Below are 21152 nucleotides of genomic sequence, written 5' to 3' on the forward strand. Positions count from 1 at the left end.
CATGTGTTCCTGGGTGGTACCTCAGCAGCCTCTGTGTTGCCAGGATGTTGCCAGCATGGACAAAATTTCCTGACAAGTAGAGATAATACAGTAAGTATTCTCTAGTAAGGAATCATATTTGCATTGTCCAATCTTTCCTTATAACGGAATTTCCTTATGTGGGAAACGACTACGGTACATGTCCTGTATAAACGTGCAAGTATGTTAACAAAATACATGTGTAACAAGTTTACAACTCAAGCAATATAATACAAATATTATTAAAACATTAAAAAAAATGCACTATAAAGTACAGGTTTATGAACAAAATACAGTACAGTATAACAAACATGGTCCAAATACTGTTGAAAAAAATACTGTAACACCAATGCAGTACAGTACTGTACTTAACTACAGTAAACTGTACTGTATTTTAACGTTGACTTTGCTCAGACTTAGGAAAAAATTAGTCTATTTTGAGTTGTGTGTTGGCTTCATTCTTTGCTGTATGAAAATGTTTGTCTGCATATCATACAGTTTTGTTGCTAATTGCAAGTAACTGTCCCGTTGATCATCACTGATGTCCGGTGATTCTTGTGCATACAAAAGGACACGTTCATTTCCACCACTGTACTTCGTCCGTCGAGCCGTAAGCAATTTCCTTTGAGCAGGCAAACTGCTGGAATCGTACTGAGCCAGAATCGATTCTTTGTTTTTCAAAGTCTCGTAGATTTGAGTTTTTCCGACTCCAAGTGTCTTCTGGATGTTTTTTACTTTGTGTCCAGCTTCGCATAATCGGATGCATTTCACTCTCTTCCACAGTCATTACCGTTCTTCTTCTTTTGGACGCCATGAGCTACAGACGATAATGTAAATGAATACATTTTCAATCTTTTGCAATTCCAGCAAAACGCATACCAAAGAAGTAACTTACATGTCGCCGTTTTGGATCCGATGATGGCGCAGCGGTCAAAGTTTTTCCATAGTATCGAGTGGGAACTGCTTGAGTTTGCGCTACTGCGGGCTTCGCTACGGCTTCTGGGTTCCGGATACAATACCGGAACTTTGTTGTAAGGAATTGATCGTGAATGTAATATAGTAGTAGAAAATTTAATGCATAAGTTGTTTTTCCGGGTGAGGGAATTTCCGTTTGACAGAGGTCCGTAGTTGGGAATACATACTGCATTGACAAATTCATAAAATTGAAGAGACACCTGAGAATTCCTTTGAACACAATAAGCAATGTGCACTGTGTGGCACTAACACATGTGCCCATAATCTGAGATCAGAATAGGTTACATGGTTTAAAACAGGGGTCTTCAATGGCCTCTTTTGTTGTCGTTTTTATTTTGTTTGTGGTGTTACGGTTAATTATTTTATTCGTTTTTGATTAGCCGTAAAGACTTTGTTTAGCAGCAATGAAACGCAGTATTACAACCAATCACAAGGGAATGTTGAAGGCATACCCTATGTAGGGGTGGGCGATCTGGCAAAAATATAATCACAATTTTTTTTTAAATAAAATCACAATCCCGATTTTATCATGATTCTTTTTTTACATTGTTTTTTTAAGACTAATTTGCACATTTCTGACCATTTTCCAATGTTAAAAGATATAAAACATTTAAAATGTGTATAAAACTCTAAAAGAAAAAAATGACATTTTAAGTTAGCTAAGCTTTCTGAACAGGTTTTAATTTGAATAGTGACAATTTTTAAGGCTCAGTTTTTCGGGCCCAAGTTATTTGACTTTTATATGTGATATAAAGTATCATGAATTATGAAGATAAGATAAGATAAGATAAGAATGCCTTTATTGATCCCACAATGGGGAAATTTTCAGTGTTACAGCAGGAAAGACATAGGTCACACAGGGACGGTGGCATAATGTAGCCATTAATGTGTAACATTGACGGCAAACATTCAGGATCAAACCTATGTAAATATACGCAGTAACATGTGTATATACACATGTATATACACACCAACATACATCTACATAAAAAGTATGAGGAACACTCATTTTAGCCTGTACATAGTACAGAGGAAAACTACTCTAAGTAAGTGACAGTGCTGCAGTGCTGTAGTGAAATGTAAGGAACAGCATTGGATAAAAATAAAACTAGACTAACAGTAGTGAAGAATGTTGAGTATTGCACGGTATTACAGTAGTGGGGAATGTTGGGTATTGCACGATATGAGCTCAGGTGCAGGACTGCACAATTGCACTAATGTCCGCCAGTTTGTAGAGACTACACAATGTTCTTGTTAAAGAGTCTGACAGCAGCAGGCAAGAAGGAACGGCAGAATCTCTCCTTTGCACAGCGAGGGTGTAACACTGAAGGAGCTGTGGAGTGCTGTTAGGGTGCCCAAAGTTAATGATCTTTGCTGATGGTATAAATATTTTTTTTGCCCTGGACATGATATTATTAATCTAATTGTAACAATACGGAATGTACTGAATAAACTATTTTAAGAAAACAATTTTAATTTTTGCTTCGTGAAGAGGAAGCAGAATGGTTTTTGTTTTGGATTTGACGAATAAATTATGTATAGTTGCGTGTTTATGGAGTGAGAACTACATGGAGTCTATGGAACTGTGTTCTTTGGCTTGAACATAGGCCATGAGCTTTGCTGAATGACACGTATTGGAAACAAGTAAAATATAAAAATTGTTAGAAGCAGTGCTTTCAAACGATCATTTTTTCATACAACAAATTCATTGCAAAATTTCTATAATTAATCGTGATTAATCATATTTTTCAACTACATTCTCTACAAGGCTTGGAACCGATATTAACTTGAATAAAATGTTGGAATTAATACGAAAAAAATGAAAAGTATAGTTTGATTCAATGAAGTCAGTTGCAGTGAGTGGACTACCGTGAAAGAGCAGTTGGCAGCCAGGAAAGTCTGGCGGGCAATCGGGGAAGACCAGTGGACAGTGGGAAAGACCGCACCAAGGGGTGGGCGGCTAGCCACACCTTACCCACTAGCTTCCAAGGAGGAAGCATCCTAAACTGACTGCAAAATGTTGCAAGAGGAAACAACCCGAAGGCCCTCCAAGAGGCGGGATGGAAGATGGGCCTTCTTTGACGGATCAAACGATGACGAACGGAACGAATAATGACAATGAGAAGTTTCTCCGGAAGTATACATGTGGGTGGCAGAAGGTGACATCATTCAAAAGACTGCGTATCCACCAAGGGAGAATGAAGTACGGGAGGACTCCCAACCAGCACGACCGCACTGCTTCGGCAAGTCAGACGGAAGGGAACCCAAAGCCAGGTGACAAACCACAGTGCAGCGGGACCCAACAATGCTGAGAGGGAAACCTCAGTGGAAACAGGAGAGGCGATGGAGCGAGGTCCTGAGAATGACGTTTGCACTGTCTCCCCGAGAGTCACGCAGCCAAGGAGCCTGCACAAGCACCTAGAAAGGCGTGCAAAGATCAAGTGGCCGACGGCGGAAAATCAAGACGAATGGCGCAGACTCTTTCTTTCAATACCTGAAAGAAGTATTGGAGAACTCCCTTCGAGGAACAGTCAAGCACATACTAACCTCGCTGTGTAACATCATATAAAGAGAGCAGAGAGAGATTCGGAAAGAGCAGGGTCATGAGACCCACAGCCCAGCGGCAGACAGGACGAAGAGAGAGATGTATCGAGGAGCTCATAGCCAACAGGCGCCAGCTGAGAAAGAGGTGGAGAAAAGCAGCCCCAGAGGAAAAAGAAGGCCTCAAAGTACTATGGGACCATCTCAAGCAGAGGCTTGCCAAGCTACGGCGGGCAGAGAGACTTAGGAAGTGCCAGAAAAGGAAGGAGATCGAAAGGAAATACTTCTTCAAAGATCCATTCCGGTACACCCGTCAGCTTTTGGATGAGAAGACAAGCGGCAAGCTAGTCATCTCAAAAGAGGAGCTGCAACTACACATCAAGGGCGAGTACACGGATGTAGCCAAAGACACACCACTCGGTTCACCAGGCCACGTGCCACGTCCAGACCCCCCAAAACCCTGTTCGATACCTCTCCACCTAGACTGAGTGAGGTTAAAAAGGTCCTCAAAAGGGCAAGGTCATCCTCGGCGCCAGGACCGAACGGGCTTACTTATAAGCTGGACAAGAATTGTCCTCAGGTGGTAAAGATCCTGTGAAAATTCATGTGCATTGTGTGGAAGAACCAATCCATCCCAGCGGGGTGGCAAAAGGCAGTTGGAATTTTTTTTCCTAAGGAGGAAAATTCCACCAACATCAGCCAGATCAGGTCGATTGCCCTGCTGAATGTGGAGGGGAAAATCTTTTTTTCAGTCCCGTCCAGAAGATTGGTCAGGTTCCTCAACGAAAACTGTTACATCAACACAAGTTGTCAAAAAGGTGGGCTGCTAGGATTTCCGGGCTGTATAGAGCATGCATCTGTGATCTGGGAGCAGATACAACATGCAAAAAGGGAGAAGATTGACCTACATGTCGTATGGCTCGACCTGGAAAATGCCTATGGCTCAGTACCTCACAAGTTTGTGGAGTTCGCCCTGGATTTCCCAGGATGCATCAGAGACATCATCGGCAAGTACTTTGACAAACTCCACGTGCTTCGCAGCAGATGACATCGTGACGAGCTGGCAGGCGTTTCTGGAGGTCAGAAACGCCAGGAGCTGTTCCATATCGCCCATTCTCTTCGCAGCATTTGAAGTGCTACTGATTGGAGCAAGGCAGATGGCCAGAGGCCTAAAATCTCCTTTAGACTCCATTGTGTGAGTCTGAGCGCGCTCAGAGGGTACATGGACGACGTCACAAGTATATTACAAACTGCACCATGCACAGAACGACTCCTCCAGCGCCAATGAACTGATAGCCTGGGCAAGGATGAAGATAAAGCCAGCCAAGTCCAGGAGCCTTTCAATTAGGAAGGGGGCGAGGGATGACAGGACCCTCCCATGCCCTCGATGAAATGTGTGAAATTTATGAAGATATTATCATGTTGATCACATTATGGCTGCTTTTAAAGTCAATGTGATGCAGGATTGTAAAGTAAATTCAAAATGGTCTACTTCCTGTTAGGTTTAGCACATGGCTCCAAGAGACTTGTTTCTAGGTCTAGACCTGTTACATATACCACCAAATTTTCATAGATGTAGGTGAAACGTACAACTGGGCCTGATTTTTTCCCAAAAATTCTATGGGGCGCTCGCGAGCCATTTGTTAAACAATTGCGACGTACAACAAAAAAAAAAGATGATTTCACCAGGCCTGATGTGTGTGCAAAGTTTCGTGAGATTTCATGCATGTTTAGACCGACAAAATCAGCATAGTTTTATTTGCGAACTGCCCGTTGCCATAGCGACAGCTTTTCACGAAAAATCACAAATATCGTATTTTAAGGTCAGGAAGGTCTACAGAGTCTTCCGACTGATTCTGAGGTCAACTTGGTTAACCTGCAAAGAAAAAATATCAAAGAATAAAACATGTACTTCCTTTAGCCAGTAGGTGGCGCTACCATTAAGATGAAAAATAAGTTGGGAGATGTCTTCAGGATTCGACTTTTATCAAATGTCAATAGTTTTTTAGAAGAAATTATCATGTGGGTCAAGTTCCAGCAGCTATTGTAATCAGAGCAAATTCATACTTTAAACTTAATTCAAAATAGACGACTTCCTGTTTGGTTTAGCATATGGCTCCAAGAGACTTTTTTGTAGGCGTTGAACTGTTACATACACCACCAATTTTTTATTTATCTTGAAGAAGCGTACGACCAGCGCTGAATTTTTACTAATTTCTAAATTACTAAATTTCTAGGGGGTGCTAAAGAGCCATTTTTTATAAATTGCGCAAACAAATAAAAAACTATTGATGATTTCGCCAGGCATGATGTATGTGCAAAGTTTCATGAGATTCCATGCATGGTCAGACTCTCAAAATGAGCGTTGTTTTTTGGGCGAAATGCGTGTTGGCACGGCAACAGCTTTTACCGAAAAATCACGAATTTTCGTATTTTAATATTAGGAAGTCCTAACCACTCTTCCGAGCAATGATGAGGTTGACCCGGTTAACCTGCTAGGATAAAAACATCAAAGGAAAAAACATGTATTTCCTTCAGCCACTAGCTGGTGCTACGACTACAATGAAAAATAAGTTTGTACATATCTTCAGTCCTTGACTATCGTCAAATATGAAATATTTCGAGACATTTAGATGATCTGAGTCAAGTTAAAACATTTATTGTCACATTGTATAATAAGACTTTGCGGCACCGTCAAGGCCACGGCCTTCTTCAAGAAGGCACAATATTTGTTGTAGAGGAAGATCAACGTCTTGAGGCTTTTCTGACAAATTTTCAGTTGGATTTGTTAACGGGCAACAAATAGAAATGTAAAAAAATGAAAAAAAATTTCGTCACTAGGTGGCGCTATATGTATAATGGAATATTATCATATAGATGTCTTCAGGTCACGACTCTACGTACAGGTGAAGTTTAGGATTTTTTGGAGCATGTGCAGGGGAGTTATTAATGTTTTTCTCCTGTATGGCGAAGGAAAAACTTTACACCAAATTTGATGGCCCGCCCCCGTCATATAATTTATTTAAATTCAAAAAGGTAAATCTAAAGAATGCTCTGGGCCGATCGCCAGCCCTCCGCGGCAGCGACATCTCATTCGAATGCCTGCCTTATCAACTTTCAATGGTACTTTCTGCACCTACCATGGTGACCACGGGTAACGGGGAATCAGGGTTCGATTCCGGAGAGGGAGCCTGAGAAACGGCAACCACATCCAAGGAAGGCAGCAGGCGAGCAAATTACCCACTCCTGACTAGGGGAGGTAGTGACGAAAAATAATACAGGACTCTTTTGAGGCCCAGTAATTGGAATCAGCACACTCTAAACCCTTTGGCGAGGAACCATTGGAGGGCAAGTCTGGTGCCAGCAGCCGCGGTAATTCCAGCTCCAATAGCATATCTTAAAGTTGCTGCAGTTAAAAATCTCTTAGTTGGCCCTTGGGACGCGAGCTGACGGTCCGCCGCGAGGCGAGCCACCGTCTGTCCCAGCCCCTGCATCTCGGGCCGCCCCCGGGATACCCTTGGTATCTCGCCCGGGGCCCGAAGCATTTACTTTGAAAAAATTAGAGTTTTCAAAGCAGGCCTGCTAGAAATGATGGAATATGACCCCTGTGCAAATTTCCCTGCTGCGCTTTTCAGAGACATCATCTAGGTCACTACTTCCCCCCAAAAGACATGCGCACTCTGGTTCAGTTGTTCAGTTCGTCAGGGAAGCAGCAGTAGTGAGACGCCATTACTCAGACTTCGCCATTTTGTGTTGGCTCAACAGTCAATATAAATGGTCCTGATAATTCCGCATGTGACTTGTCATTTGTAAATAGTTATTTCGATGGCGATGTTTTCCTTCATCTGTCAACCATTATGCATGAGGCGGCAGCTTGGATTCATTAGGTGGACTTTGGCACACCCTTCTGGACATTAAGCTTAATAGCTACATTTGAGAAAAGACAATCTGCCTCATTTAGTACACAGCTATAATTGTAAAGATATTTAGGCTGCTGCTAGTAGACTTGTTATAGTTCTTTATTCACTGAGAATATTTGACATTATGTGTTGTTCAGTGTTGCTCCTTTTAATTATGTATTAGAATGGATTCAGGTGAACAAGCGGTACTGGCGCTGTGCTTGTCAACACTTAACTGCTCAGTGCAATCTCAAGAAACCCTGTAGCCTTTGTCAAGGGAAGCACCTTCTTGGTCCCCACGACGCTAACCTAAGAGCTCAGGAACTGGGTCATGCTGAAGATAATGCGTTCGCACGTACACTATGGTAGTCAGACATTAGACACCTTTGCAATACTGAACGACGGGTCTGAGAGGACTATGCTGCTACCTACTGCTGCTAAGTCCCTAGCCATGGAAGGCCCTCTGAAGACCTTCCCTTGCGCACAGTCTGCAAGGACATCCAAGTACTGCATGGCCATACAGTATCATTCCGGGTCTCCTCTCCCAACACCCCTAAGGTCATGTTTAAGCTCACCGGTGCCTTTACAGCAAGCAGACTTAACCTAACCCAGCATAGCTATCCTGTTACGCACCTACAGAAGAGGTTCAAGCACCTACGTGGTATTCCTATTCCTATTCTCAGAGAAGTAAAGCCTTTGCATGCGATAGGTTCGGACCAGCCTCACCTCATAACACCCATTGAGCCCGTCAGACTTGGCCCTAATGGTAGTCCGGCAGCTGTCCACACCAGGCTGGGGTGGACCCTGTAGGGCCCTTGCCAGCCCATGGGGCGGCCATCCTATACAGCCCAATGCCTGTTTACCTCAGTTCTACCACCCATGGATGAGCTCTACAGGCACGTGGAGAGACTCGGGCAAGTGGATACTGTCCCCTACAGGCCTGAGAAGGAGGCGACATGGTCTAAGCAGGACCAGCAAGCCATAGCCCTGCTTGAAACAAAGACGTACAGAGGTGGATGGCATCCTAAGATATGCTACCCCTTTGTTACGCCATGCAGCAATGCCACTATTGCAGGTACCTAAACAATCAATTATGGCCCTACTGCGCAGCACTGAGAGACGCCTCCTTAAGAACCCTGAGCAGGGAGAAGCCTACCAAGCAGAGATGCTGAAACTCAATGAGTCAGGTGCAGTGCAGGAAGTCAGAGAGGACACATCATCTAAGGAGTGCTGGTTCATCCCCCATCATCTTGTTACCCATAATGGGAAAAAAGCACCTTGTCTTTAACTGCTCTTCTCAGTACTTGGGCCAGTCCCTCAATCAGCACCTTTTACTAGGCCCAAACCTAGCCCCCCCCCCCACCCCCGCTAGCCGTCCTGTTGAGGTTCCAGGAATGTCACATCACAGTTAGTGGAGACACCAAAGGGACGGTCCACCAGGTCCGTCTCCTCCCTGAGGGTCGTCAGCTGCTGAGATTGTTGTGGAGGGACCTGAAGACCAAGCACCTAAGATATTTGAGTGGCAAGTCCTTCCCTTTGGGACCACCTGCAGCCCCTGTTGTGCGACTTATGCCCTACAGAGCCACGTTAAGGATCCCAGTCAGTCCAACAATACCCTCAGATTCTCAGTGGAGCATTGTTTTTATGTCGACTTCCTGCAGAGTGTGACTACACCCAGTGAAGCGGTGGATCAGCTCAGGAATCTACTCTCTTCAGGCGGCTTTGAATTACGACAATGGGCTTGCAACAACCCAAGTGTTCTCAGCCACCTACCTCCAGAAGTCAGATCCAGTAGTCAAGACATTTGGTTAGCACAGGATAAATCAAACCCGTTGGAGTTGACCCTTGGCCTCAGCTGGAACTGGCAGATTCCGTAGGCTACAAGCAGAGGTTAGTCCCTTACGAAGCACCGACTCTGAGAAATATATATACGGTCTGAGTCTCACAGTATGATCCTGTAGGATACCTGCTGCCATTTTCCACCCGTGCCAAGCTTATCCTGAGACAGTTGTAGGACAAGCAGCGAGGTTGGGACAATCCCAAACTCCCTCCTGATCTGCAGCTGTCATGGTCCAGTTGGGAGGCAGAACTTCAGCATCTGCCTTCTATTACCATAACACGCCCATATGTGCCTGCTGATACACCCCTTGAAGGTGCCACTCGTGAAGTGCACATCTTTGCTGGTGCCTCAGAAAAGGCACACGCTCCGTGTAGCATGTCTCAGTACATAAGACAGACAGGGTAAGGGACATTTATCCTTTGTTTTTGCTCGTTCCCGCATAGCCCCCAAACTCTTGCATTCTGTACCTCGGGTGACACATCTTCCACCTACTCCTCCTGCTGGATGTGTCACCCCCTCCCCCCTTTTCTCCATAGTCTCCAGCTCCCAGCTACACCAGATAGCCACCACTCCCTCCTGCCCAGCCTTGGCCTTCACAACATCTCAGGTGAAGAACCAGCTGAAGAAGATGAAGGCGAGGAAGGCAGCGGGTCCAGATGGCATCAGCCCCCAGCTCCTCAAATCCTGCGCAGACCAGCTGTGTGGAATTGTCCAGCACATGTTCAACCTGAGCCTGAAGCTGGGCAGGGTCCCCCAGCTATGGAAAACATCCTGCCTGGTCCCGGTGCCAAAGACCCCCCCACCCAAAGGAGCTCAACAGCTTCAGACCAGTGGCGCTGATGTCTCACCTGATGAAGACCCTGGAGAGACTGGTCCTTGTCCACCTGCGCCCCCTAGTGAAATCCTCAATGGACCCACTCCAGTTCGCATATCAGCCTGGCATCAGTGTGGATTATGGCATCATCTACCTCCTCCACACTTCACTCTCCCACCTGGAGAAGGCGAGCACTGTGAGGATCATGTTCTTTGATTTCTCCAGTGCTTTCAACACCATCCAGCCCACCCTATTGGGAGAAAAGCTGGAGCGGGCGGGGGTGGCCCACCACCTCATCACATGGATCCAGGACTACCTCACAAACCGGCCACAGTATGTGAGGACACAGGACTGTGTGTATGACGTGCTCCTCTGCAGCACGGGGGCCCCACAGGGAACTGTCTTGGCTCCCTTCCTGTTCACCCTCTACACCTCGGACTTCAACAACAGCACCCCTACCTGTCACCTGCAGAAGTCCTCTGATGACTCTGCGATTGTCGGCCTCATCACAGGCGGAGATGATCGGGAGTACAGAGAACTTACTCAGAGTTTTGTGGACTGGTGCCAGCAGAACAGCCTCCTGATCAATGCGGCGAAATCAAAAGAAACGGTGGTGGATTTCGGTAGGCGGCATCACTCTGCACCTGCACCAGTGAATATCGGGGGAACAGATATTGAGAGGGTCTCAACTTAAAAGTAAATGGGTGTTCATCTGAATAATAAACTGGACTGGAGCGACAACACAGACGCCCTAAGAGTCAGAGCAGACTCTTCCTACTCAGGAGACTGAGGTCTTTTGGGGTCCAGGGGACACTCCTCAGGAACTTTTATGACTCGGTGGTTGCATCGGTCATTTTCCAGGGAGTGGTCACCTGGGCAGGCGGCGTCTCCGCCCGGGACAAGAAGCGGCTGAACAAACTGGTCAGGAGGGCCGGGGCTCTGTCCTGGGCTGCTCCCTGGACTCTGTGGACTCGGTGGGGGACAGGAGGATGTTGGCCAAGCTGTCATCAATGCTGGACAACCCGGACCACCCCCTCCAGGGCACCCTAACAGCACTCCACAGCTCCTTCAGTGACAGACTGTTGCACCCTCGCTGTGCAAAGGAGAGATTCCGCCGTTCCTTCTTGCCTGCTGCTGTCAGACTCTTTAACAAGAACATTGTGTAGTCAATACAAACTGGTGGACATTAGTGCAATTGTCCAGTCCTGCACCTGAGCTCATATCGTGCAATACCCAACATTCCCCACTACTGTAATACCGTGCAATACTCAACATTCCCCACTACTGTTAGCCTAGTTTTATTTTTATCCAATGCTGTTCCTTACATTTCACTACAGCACTGCAGCACTGTCACTTATTTAAGAGTATGTTTCCTCTGTACTATGTACGGGCTAAAATGAGTGTTCCTCATACTTTTTATGTAGATGTATGTTGGTGAGTATATACATGTGTATATACACATGTTACTGTGTATATTTACATAGGTTTGATCCTGAATGTTTGCCGTCAATGTTATACATTAATGGCTACATTATGCCGCCGTCCCTGTGTGACCTATATCTTTGCTGCTGTAACACTGAAAATTTCCCCACTGTGGGATCAATAATGGCATTCTTATCTTATCTTATCTTGTCTTGAGCTCTCGTGGCAGCGCAGTTAGCTTCTACTCTTAAGGCCCTGATACACCAAACCGACGTCGGAGGTCGTTAAGCGTCGTTGCGTCTTTAAGCGCTGTCTGATTGGTGTAGTGGCCACCGTCGTAGTGTCGTAACCCGTCTGTAAGCGTCTTGGGGGTGTTTACGTATGTTGAATCGGCATCGTCAGTCATGACATTTGGTCACTCTGATTGGCTGTTAGCTAGCAAATCAGCGCGCGGAGCACCAACGTGAAGTGACAAAGGCGGAAAAACAGTGAGCATGCCTCCTCTGCCTTAATCTTCTTACAAGTACAAGAGCGAGGGTTGACAATGTAAGTATTTTGCAATACCGTGTCAAGAACGTGATGGTTTACTTCGCGTGGGAGTTCATCATGAGCGAAGAATAGAGCAGAATGCATTGTTTACGTTGTTATAATCAGCCCCCGGCCAACATCCTTCTGGTTAGAGTTTTCTAACCATGAGAAATGGTTACTACCGCCGCCGATGGTATGGAAGGGTATTACATCTTATGCATGCGCAGAAGGTACTTTAATGGACAGCATCGCTGTCTGTCGTTGCGGCGTGCTTTGCCAGCATGACGTGGTGATAGCCGGCTGGATGCCACAGGGGGTAAGCGTCTGTCACTGTTGGTGAACGTCGTTTTGGTGTATCAGGGCCTTTAGGAACGAACTCACTCCCTCCGTACATCGCACAGTATTGTGGTCTGACTCCACTACTGTGCTCACCTGGCTACACCCCGAGTCCTGTCGATATAAGGTGTTCGTAGGGTCAAGAGTAGCTGAGATTCAGGAGCTTACAGAAGGCTGCATCTAGCGCTGCAGACTCGCCCATTAACCCTGCCGATGACCTGACAAGAGGAAAGACATTAGTACCCCTATTGGAGCCCAACCGATTCTCAACCTTCCTCCTGCAGTGCCCAAAAACCTGGCCAGAAGCGCCGCACTTTGACCCACCTGATGATGCAGCTGAGCTGAGGAAGCTCACCTGCTGTGCAGGTCCACTGTCATCTCACCTGACATTCCCAATCTGTAGGGCGGGGCATGCAACTTGCAGCAGCTCCCTAAAGCAGTGATCCCAGTTTCAGCACCAATCCTGGCAGCAGACCCAGCTCCGCACACGCAGCCTGAAAAGTACTGGCCACCGCCTCCTCCTCTGGTTGATTATGCTACTAGTGCTATGCTGCCATCGCTGTACAATCCCACACCTCCAGGTGTATCTACATTGCATGCAACTTCCCCAACTGCAAGGACAAACTATGTGCCTATGTACTCAAAATCCTATTCTGCACCAATCTCTTCCCAGCCTACACCACAGACTGTTCTTCCCTCTATATGAGGGGTCACCAACTCCGGTCCTCGAGGGCACCTGTCCTGTAGGTTTTCCATTTCTCCCTGCTGTAACACACCTGTCAGGCTTCTCGAGAGCTTGCTGATGAGCTGATCATTTTAACAGGTGTGTTACAGAAGGGAGAAATGGAAAACCTGCAGGACAGGTGCCCTCGAAGACCAGAGTTGATGAACCCTGCTCTATATACACTCCTTATGCAGCACCGCCACCAGCAGTACCAGTCAGTCAGCCCTCTCAGCTCCCTGCCAGCATCAATACACCCAACATGATGGAGATGGCCATTGCATCAGCATTTTGTATTCCTAAGCCAAAGCTGCCCATCTTCAGCTCAGGGAGGGAGAGTGACTTACTCATGCTCAAGAAAGGTTTAGACCGTGTGCTTGGACCTCACAGCCATTTAACTGAAGACTACAAATATAATAAGAATAAGAATGCCTTTATTGATCCCACAGTGGGGAAATTTTCAAGTCCGTCTTGACCATTTGACATTCCCTGCAGTAGTCCAGATTGCTAAGAGGTATATTAACAGTGCCACAGCATACACCAGTACCGTGACCGCCCTCCAGATGAGGTATGGCCAGCCCCGACAGCTGGTAGGAGAATTAAAGGCACTCTTGAATGATGCTCCAGTGAAATCAGGAGACTACCAGGGAATTGAGGACTTTGCATCTGCAGTTGGCACTCTCCCCCCGTGAGCCGTCACCTTATCGTGGTGGAGGGGTTTGCGCGCCCCAATGATCCTAGGAGCTACGTTGTCTGGGGCACCCATGGCAAACAGGTCCTAGGTGAGGGACCAGACTAAGCACGGCTCAAAATGACCCCTTATGATGAATAAAATTAACGGACCACGTTTTCCCTCGCCCGGACGCGGGTCACCGGGGCCCCCTTCTGGCCTAGAGGTGGGGCTCGATGGCGAGCGCCTGGTGGCCGGGCCTGCACCCATGGGGCCCGGCCGGGCTCAGCCCGAAAAGGACACGTGGGTCCCCCTTCCCATGGGCTCACCACTGGTGGGAGGGGCCAAAGGGGTCGGGTGCCGTGTGAGCTGGGCGGCGGCGGAAGACAGGGACCTTGGCGGTCCGTTCCCCGGCAGCAAAAACTAGCTCTTGGGACATGGAATGTCACCTCTCTGGCAGGGAAGGAGCCTGAGCTGGTGTGTGAGGCTGAGAGGTTCCGATTAGATATAGTCGGGCTCACCTCCACGCACAGCTTGGGTTCTGGTCCCAGTCCTCTCGAGAGGGGTTGGACACTCTTCCACTCTGGAGTTGCCCAGGGTGAGAGGCGCCGAGCAGGTGTGGGCATACTTATTGCCCCCCGGCTTGGCGCCTGTAAATTGGGGTTTACCCCGGTGGACGAGAGGGTAGCCTCCCTCCGCCTGAGGGTGGGGGGACGGGTCCTGACTGTTGTTTGTGCTTATGCACCAAACGGCAGCGCAGAGTACCCACCCTTTTTGGAGTCCTTGGAGGGTGTGCTGGAGGGCGCTCCACCTGGGGACTCCATCGTTCTGCTGGGGGACTTGAATGCTCACGTGGGCAATGACAGTGAGACCTGGAGAGGTGTGATTGGGAGGAACGGCCCCCCCGATCTGAACCCGAGTGGTGTTCGGTTACTGGACTTCTGTGCTCATCACGGATTGTCCATAACAAACACCATGTTCAAGCATAAGGGTGTCCATATGTGCACTTGGCACCAGGATACCCTAGGCCGCAGTTCGATGATCGACTTTGTAGTCATATCATCGGACTTGCGGCCGCATGTTTTGGACACTCAGGTGAAGAGAGGGGCGGAGCTGTCAACTGATCACCATCTGGTGGTGAGTTGGCTCCGATGGTGGGGGAAGATGCCGGTCCGACCTGGCAGACCCAAACGTATTGTGAGGGTTTGCTGGGCACGTCTGGCAGAATCCCGTCAGAAGGAGTTTCAACTCCCACCTCCGGCAGAACTCTTCCCACGTCCCGGGGGAGGCGGGGGACATCGAGTCCGAGTGGACCATGTTTCGTGCCTCCATTGTTGAGACGGCCGATCGGAGCTGTGGCCGCAAGGTGGTCGGTGCCTGTCGTGGCGGCAATCCCCGAACCCGCTGGTGGACACCAGCGGTAAGGGATGCTGTCCAGCTGAAGAAGGAGTCCTATCGGGCCTTTTTGGCCTGCGGGACCCCGGAGGCAGCTGACGGGTACCGGCTGGCCAAGCGGAATGCAGCTCTGGCGGTTGCTGAGGCAAAAACCCAGGTGTGGGAGGAGTTCGGGGAGGCCATGGAAAATGACTTCCGAACGGCTTCGAGGAAATTCTGGTCCACCATCCGACGTCTCAGGAGGGGGAAGCAGTGCACCATTAACACTGTTTATAGTGGAGATGGGGTGCTGCTGACCTCAACTCGGGACATAGTGGGTCGGTGGGGAGAGTACTTCGAAGACCTCCTCAATTCCACCGACACGCCTTCCACTGAGGAAGCAGAGCCTGGAGACTCTGAGGTGGGCTCTCCTATCTCTGGGGTTGAAGTAACCGAGGTAGTCAAAAAGCTCCTCGGTGGCAAAGCCCCGGGGGTGGATGAGATCCGCCCGGAGTTCATAAAGGCTCTGGATGTTGAGGGGCTGTCATGGTTGACACGTCTCTTCAACATCGCGTGGACATCGGGGACAGTGCCTCTGGATTGGCAGACCGGGGTGGTGGTCCCCCTTTTTAAGAAGGGGGACCAGAGGGTGTGCTCCAATTACAGAGGGATCACACTCCTCAGCCTCCCTGGCAAGGTCTATTCAGGGGTGCTGGAGAGGCGGGTCCGTCGGAAGGTCGAATCCCGGATTCAGGAGGAGCAATGTGGTTTTCGTCCTGGCCGTGGAACAGTGGACCAGTTCTACACCCTCAGCAGGGTCCTCGAGGGTGCATGGGAGTTTGCCCAACTGGTCTACATGTGTTTTGTGGACTTGGAGAAGGCGTTCGACCGTGTCCCTCGGGGAGTTCTATAGGGGGTGCTTCGGGAGTACGGGGCACCGAGCCCCCTCATAAGGGCTGTCCGGTCCCTGTACCACTGATGTCAGAGTTTGGTCCGCATTGCCGGCAGTAAGTCGGATTCGTTTCCAGTGAGGGTGGGACTCCACCAAGGCTGCCCTTTGTCACCGATTCTGTTCATAACCTTTATGGACAGAATTTCTTGGCGCAGCCGAGGTATCGAAGGGGTCCGGTTTGGTGGGCTCAGTATTGCATCTCTGCTTTTTGCAGATGATGTGGTACTGTTGGCTTCTTTAAGCCGCGATCTCCAACTCTCGCTGGAGCGGTTCGCAGCCGAGTGTGAAACGGTCGGAATGAAGATCAGCACCTCCAAATCTGAGACCATGGTCCTCAGTCGGAAAAGGGTGGCGTGCCCTCTCCGGGTCGGGGATGGGATTCTGCCCCAAGTGGAGGAGTTCAAGTATCTTGGGGTCTTGTTCACGAGTGAGGGTAAGATGGAACGGGAGATCGACAGGCGGATCGGTGCAGCGTCTGCTGTGATGCGGACCCTGTATCGGTCTGTCGTGGTGAAGAAGGAGCTTAGCCGAAAGGCGAAGCTCTCAATTTACCGGTCCATCTACGTTCCTACTCTCACCTATGGTCATGAGCTGTGGGTCATGACCGAAAGAACAAGATCTCGGATACAAGCGGCCGAAATGGGTTTCCTTCGCAGGGTGTCCGGGCTCTCCCTTAGAGATAGGGTGAGAAGTTCGGCCATCCGGGAGGGACTCAGAGTCGAGCCGCTGCTCCTCCGCGTCGAGAGGAGCCAGTTGAGGTGGCTCGGGCATCTGATTAGGATGCCTCCTGGACGCCTCCCTGGTGAGGTGTTCCGGGCATGTCCCACCGGCAGGAGACCCCGAGGACGACCCAGAACACGCTGGAGAGACTATGTCTCCCGGCTTGCCTGGGAACGCCTTGGGATCCTTCCGGAAGAGCTGGAGGATGTTGCTGGGGAGAGGGAAGTCTGGGCTTCCCTGCTGAAGCTGCTGCCTCCGCGACCCGACTTCGGATAAGCGGGAGATAATGGATGGATGGATGGAGTTGGCACTCTTGTGAGCATGCTAAGCACTATGGAAGGCCCTTCATCATTCAAGCTGTGTTGTAGTTCACACGTTGACACCTTGCTCACCAAGCTGGCCCCCAACTTCAGAGACTCATTTGCTGATATGGATTGTTTCAATAGGGGAATAATTCAGAGTGGCAGTGATAAGACATATATGCTGCCTGATTTAGCTGAGTGGCTTGAACGGAAGGTACAAACGTTGCAAGTGTCCCGTCGCATATGAACAAACATTACTGAGCCCATTAATGCAGATAACAGGGAGAGAAAGACAGGTAGACAGCGGAAAGCCAAGTCCATAGCAGTGCTACTAAGGAGTAACCAGAGTGTAGAGCCCCATGTTACACAATCAGCGTCAGCTCCTCCACTCCAAACCAAGAAGCGCGATAGATTCAAGCCCGACTGTCCATATTGCAACAACCAAGAGCACTATCTAAATGCATGTGCTGAGATCACAAAGCTTACAAGTGAAGCAAAAGCAAGCTGGATCAAGGAAAAGAGGAAATGCTTGAAATTCGGCAGAGGACATATACATTAACTGTACACTGAAGAAACCCTGCTCCACATGTGGGGAACAACACCTTCCTGTACTGCATGAAGTAGCCCTCACTGAAAATATACTAACTGTAAGTACGTCCCCCCCGTGTTGCTTACATCGATCAAGCAACTCACTCAGGCAGAGTGCTGCTAAAAGTTGTACCAGTCTGTTTACATAATGGGAGGAAATCCTTGGATACACATGCAGTATTGGACGACGGATCTGAGCGTACTATCATCTTGGCCACAGCCGTTCACCAGCTAGGTCTCACTGGACAGCAAGAAGTCCTATCTCTGAGAACTGTTAGACAGGAGGTAGTACAGTTAAAGGGAGCCAGAGTGTCATTCCAAATTTCTACTCAGGGACGAAATACAACATTGAATAGGGTTTCACAGCTACTGAGATGAACCTTGCAGAGCAGTCCTGCTCAGCAGAATGCCCGCAGAGACGTTACCGCTATTTAAAGGACATTCCTCTGCCGTACTTTTACAAAGTCAGGCCCATGGTCCTCATCGGGTCGGATTAGCCGCACCTGACCACGCCAAAGCAGCCTGTCAGGAGTGGTCCCATTGGGGGTCCTGTGGCTGTGTGCACCACCTTGGGATGGGCAGTGCAGGGACCAGCCACCTTCTTACAACATCCTCCAAGTAAAACTAGCTGCCTTCATTTATCAGTGCTGTCCCCCACAGAAGAGCTGCAGCAAAATGTGGAGAGACTGTGGCAAATCGACATACTGCCATTTGGCTCACCTAAAGAGGCCACACGCTCTGGGGAAGATAAAGCAGCTCTAGAATAGTTGGAGCAGAAGAGTGTTCGGGTTTCAGTAGATGGTGTGAATCGTTACGCTGTTCCTCTTCTGCGCAGGAAGAATTCATGCTACATGCTTCCCCCAATGCAGTCATGCCTCTACTCAGAGCCACTGAGCGTTGTCTCTCACACAACCCGGAACAGCTGTCAGTTTACAATACAGAAATGCATAAACTGATGAAGGCAGTTTATACCGTGAAAATCAGTCCAGAAGTGGTCAACCGATCAGAGGAGTCATGGTTTCTATCACATCATCTTGTCTTCCATAATGGCAAACCCAGAATCGTATTCGACTGTTCATTTTTACATCAGGAAGCCTGCCTCAATAATAACCTCCAGCCTGGCCCTACTTTAAGCTCCTCGCTACTCGCTGTGCTCCTGTGATTTCAGGAACATGCTGTCGCCATCAGTGGAGATATGCGCGGCATGTTCCATCAGGTGCGACTCCTTCCTCAAGACAAGCCGCTTCTGCGTTTCTTGTGGAGAGACAGGAGCAGAGCTTAACCAGCATAGTACAGATATCCTATGTGCTAGCCAGGTCACGAGTAGCACCAAAAAAACAGCTCTCCAATCCCCGCCTGGAACTGTGTGCTGCTCTCTCTAGCGCACAGCTAGCCAATGTCTTACAAACAGAGCTGAAACTACCCATTAAGGGTACAACACTGTGGACTGATTCAACTACTGTCCCCCACTGGATCCAGTCAGAGTCCCATCAGTAACGGGGCGGCTGTTCCTCCGATGACTGCCACCGATCGCGCATTGAGACAGAAGTCACCGTCCTCAAGCGGGCACAGGAAGAGATAAATGCTCTGCTGGTAAGTAAGCCACTCAGTGCTAACAGTCGTCTGCTTTCCCTCTGTCCAGAGTACGACAGTACTGTGGGCCTGATCCGCGTTGGTGGTCGGCTAAGGAAGGCAGAGGGGCTACAGGACGTTATTCATCCTATTGTCCGGCACCCGACCACCCTGCCTCGCGGCTGATGATTCAAGATTTTGACCACCAGCTGCTGCACCCAGGTCGCTGAGTTGAGACCGACATACTGGATTCTCCGTGGTCGGCAAGCTGTGAAGATACATCAGCGCAGCTGCACAGAGTGCCAGAGATGGCGCAACAAATCCACAGTACCACGTATGGCAGACCTCCCCGCTTCACGCCTCCGTCTTCAGATGCCTCCCTATTGGTCAACTGGTATAGACTGCTTCGGACCTTAAGTAATCAAGATAGGCCGCAGACAGGAAAACAGATGGGGAATCATTTTTAAATGTCTTACTACAAGATCTGTGCATCTTGATCTTCTGTGCAGCATGGAAACAGACTCCTTCCTCCTTGCCCTTTGTTTTGTGGCTAGAAGAGGCAAGCCATATGAGATCCTCTGTGACAGTGCTACTAACTTCCGGGGTGCAGACAGGGAACTGCAGAGATTCTTTGAGGAGCTGGAGCCAGCTCTGAAAACGCAGTTAGCTGAGCAAAGCATCACATTTAAATTCAATCCGCCTTTTGCCCCTCATTTTGGCGGGATTTGGGAGCGGGAGATAAAGTCCGTTAAGGCTGCCCTGCAAGTTGTTCTTAAAGAAAGAGTTCTTCCTGAAGAAGTACTGCTCACTTTACTGATTGAGGTAGAGGGCATTCTAAACTCGAAGCCCCTAGGCTATGCTACTTCCGACATTGCAGACCCTGAACACCTAATCTCTTGCTGATGGGGCGGCGAGATGCATCCTTGCCAACAAGCTGTTTACGCCAGCAGTGACCTGATTGGACGCCGCCATTGGAAACACAGCAAGGTCCTAGCAGATCACTTTTGGATTCTGTTCACCAAAAACTATCTCCCTAATCTTCAGACCAGAATAAAATGGTGTACTCCCACTCCGGATCTCACCACAGACCAAGTGGTCATGGTAATTGATCCAGGGCACAATGGCCAATAGGACGAGTCTCTAAAGTGATCCCCAGCAATGACAGCAGGATCCGCGCAGCTGAAGTGGGCATTAAAGGGACTACCTACACCCGACCGGTAGCCAAGATCATCCCACTGCCGGAGATGCCAAGGGATTGAGAGCTACATAGCAGGGTCATTTGTGAGTTAGTACAAATTCACTGACGGAATTTGGGGGCGGCTGTGCAAATTTCCCTGCTGCGCCTTTAAGAGACATCATCTACGTCACTACTGCCCCCCCAAAAGACATGCACACTCTGGTTCAGTTGTTCAGTTCGTCAGGGAAGCGGCAGTAGTGAGACGCCATTACTCAGACTTCACCATCTCGTGTTGGGCGTTATTGACATAATAAGTAAAACAACTCAATATAAATGTTCCTGATAGTTCCGCGTGTGACTTGTCATTTGTAAATAGTTACTTCGATGGCGATAGTTAATTACTGCCTTCGTTAAGTTTTCCTTTCTTCTGTTGCCATTATTCATGAGGCTGGAGCTTGGATTCATTAGGTGGACTTTGGCGCACCCTTAAACTTAATAGCTACACTTGAGAAAAGACTATCATCTGCCTCATTTAGTACACAGCTACAATTGTGAAGATATTTAGGCTGCTGCTAATAGACTGGTTATAGTTCTTTATTCACTGAGAACATTTGACATTATTATTTTGTTCAGTGTTGATCATTCTAATTATGTTTATGTGTTTGCTCCTCATAGAAAACCACTGACATATATACACATATCA

General features: G+C 48.5%; 1 protein-coding gene and 1 pseudogene across 1 annotated transcript in view; one reads left to right on the forward strand and one right to left on the reverse strand.

The window, feature by feature from the left end:
- Nucleotides 1-21152, reverse strand: part of mrpl27 (mitochondrial ribosomal protein L27) — a 59758-nt gene that overhangs the window by 11516 nt on the left and 27090 nt on the right. Inside the window, exon 3 of the mRNA XM_086044804.1 lies at nt 2-69. Within this exon, the coding sequence (XP_085900930.1) occupies nt 2-69 (68 nt within the window). The remainder of the gene's footprint in view (nt 1; nt 70-21152) is intronic.
- The window catches only part of LOC147139364 (18S ribosomal RNA), a 2578-nt pseudogene continuing 2419 nt past the window's right edge, over nt 20994-21152 (forward strand).

This window comes from Filicampus tigris, chromosome 11, assembly GCF_054856515.1.
Source record: "Filicampus tigris isolate MCC_2025a chromosome 11, RoL_Ftig_1.0, whole genome shotgun sequence".
In the NCBI taxonomy this organism is placed as follows: domain Eukaryota; kingdom Metazoa; phylum Chordata; class Actinopteri; order Syngnathiformes; family Syngnathidae; genus Filicampus; species Filicampus tigris.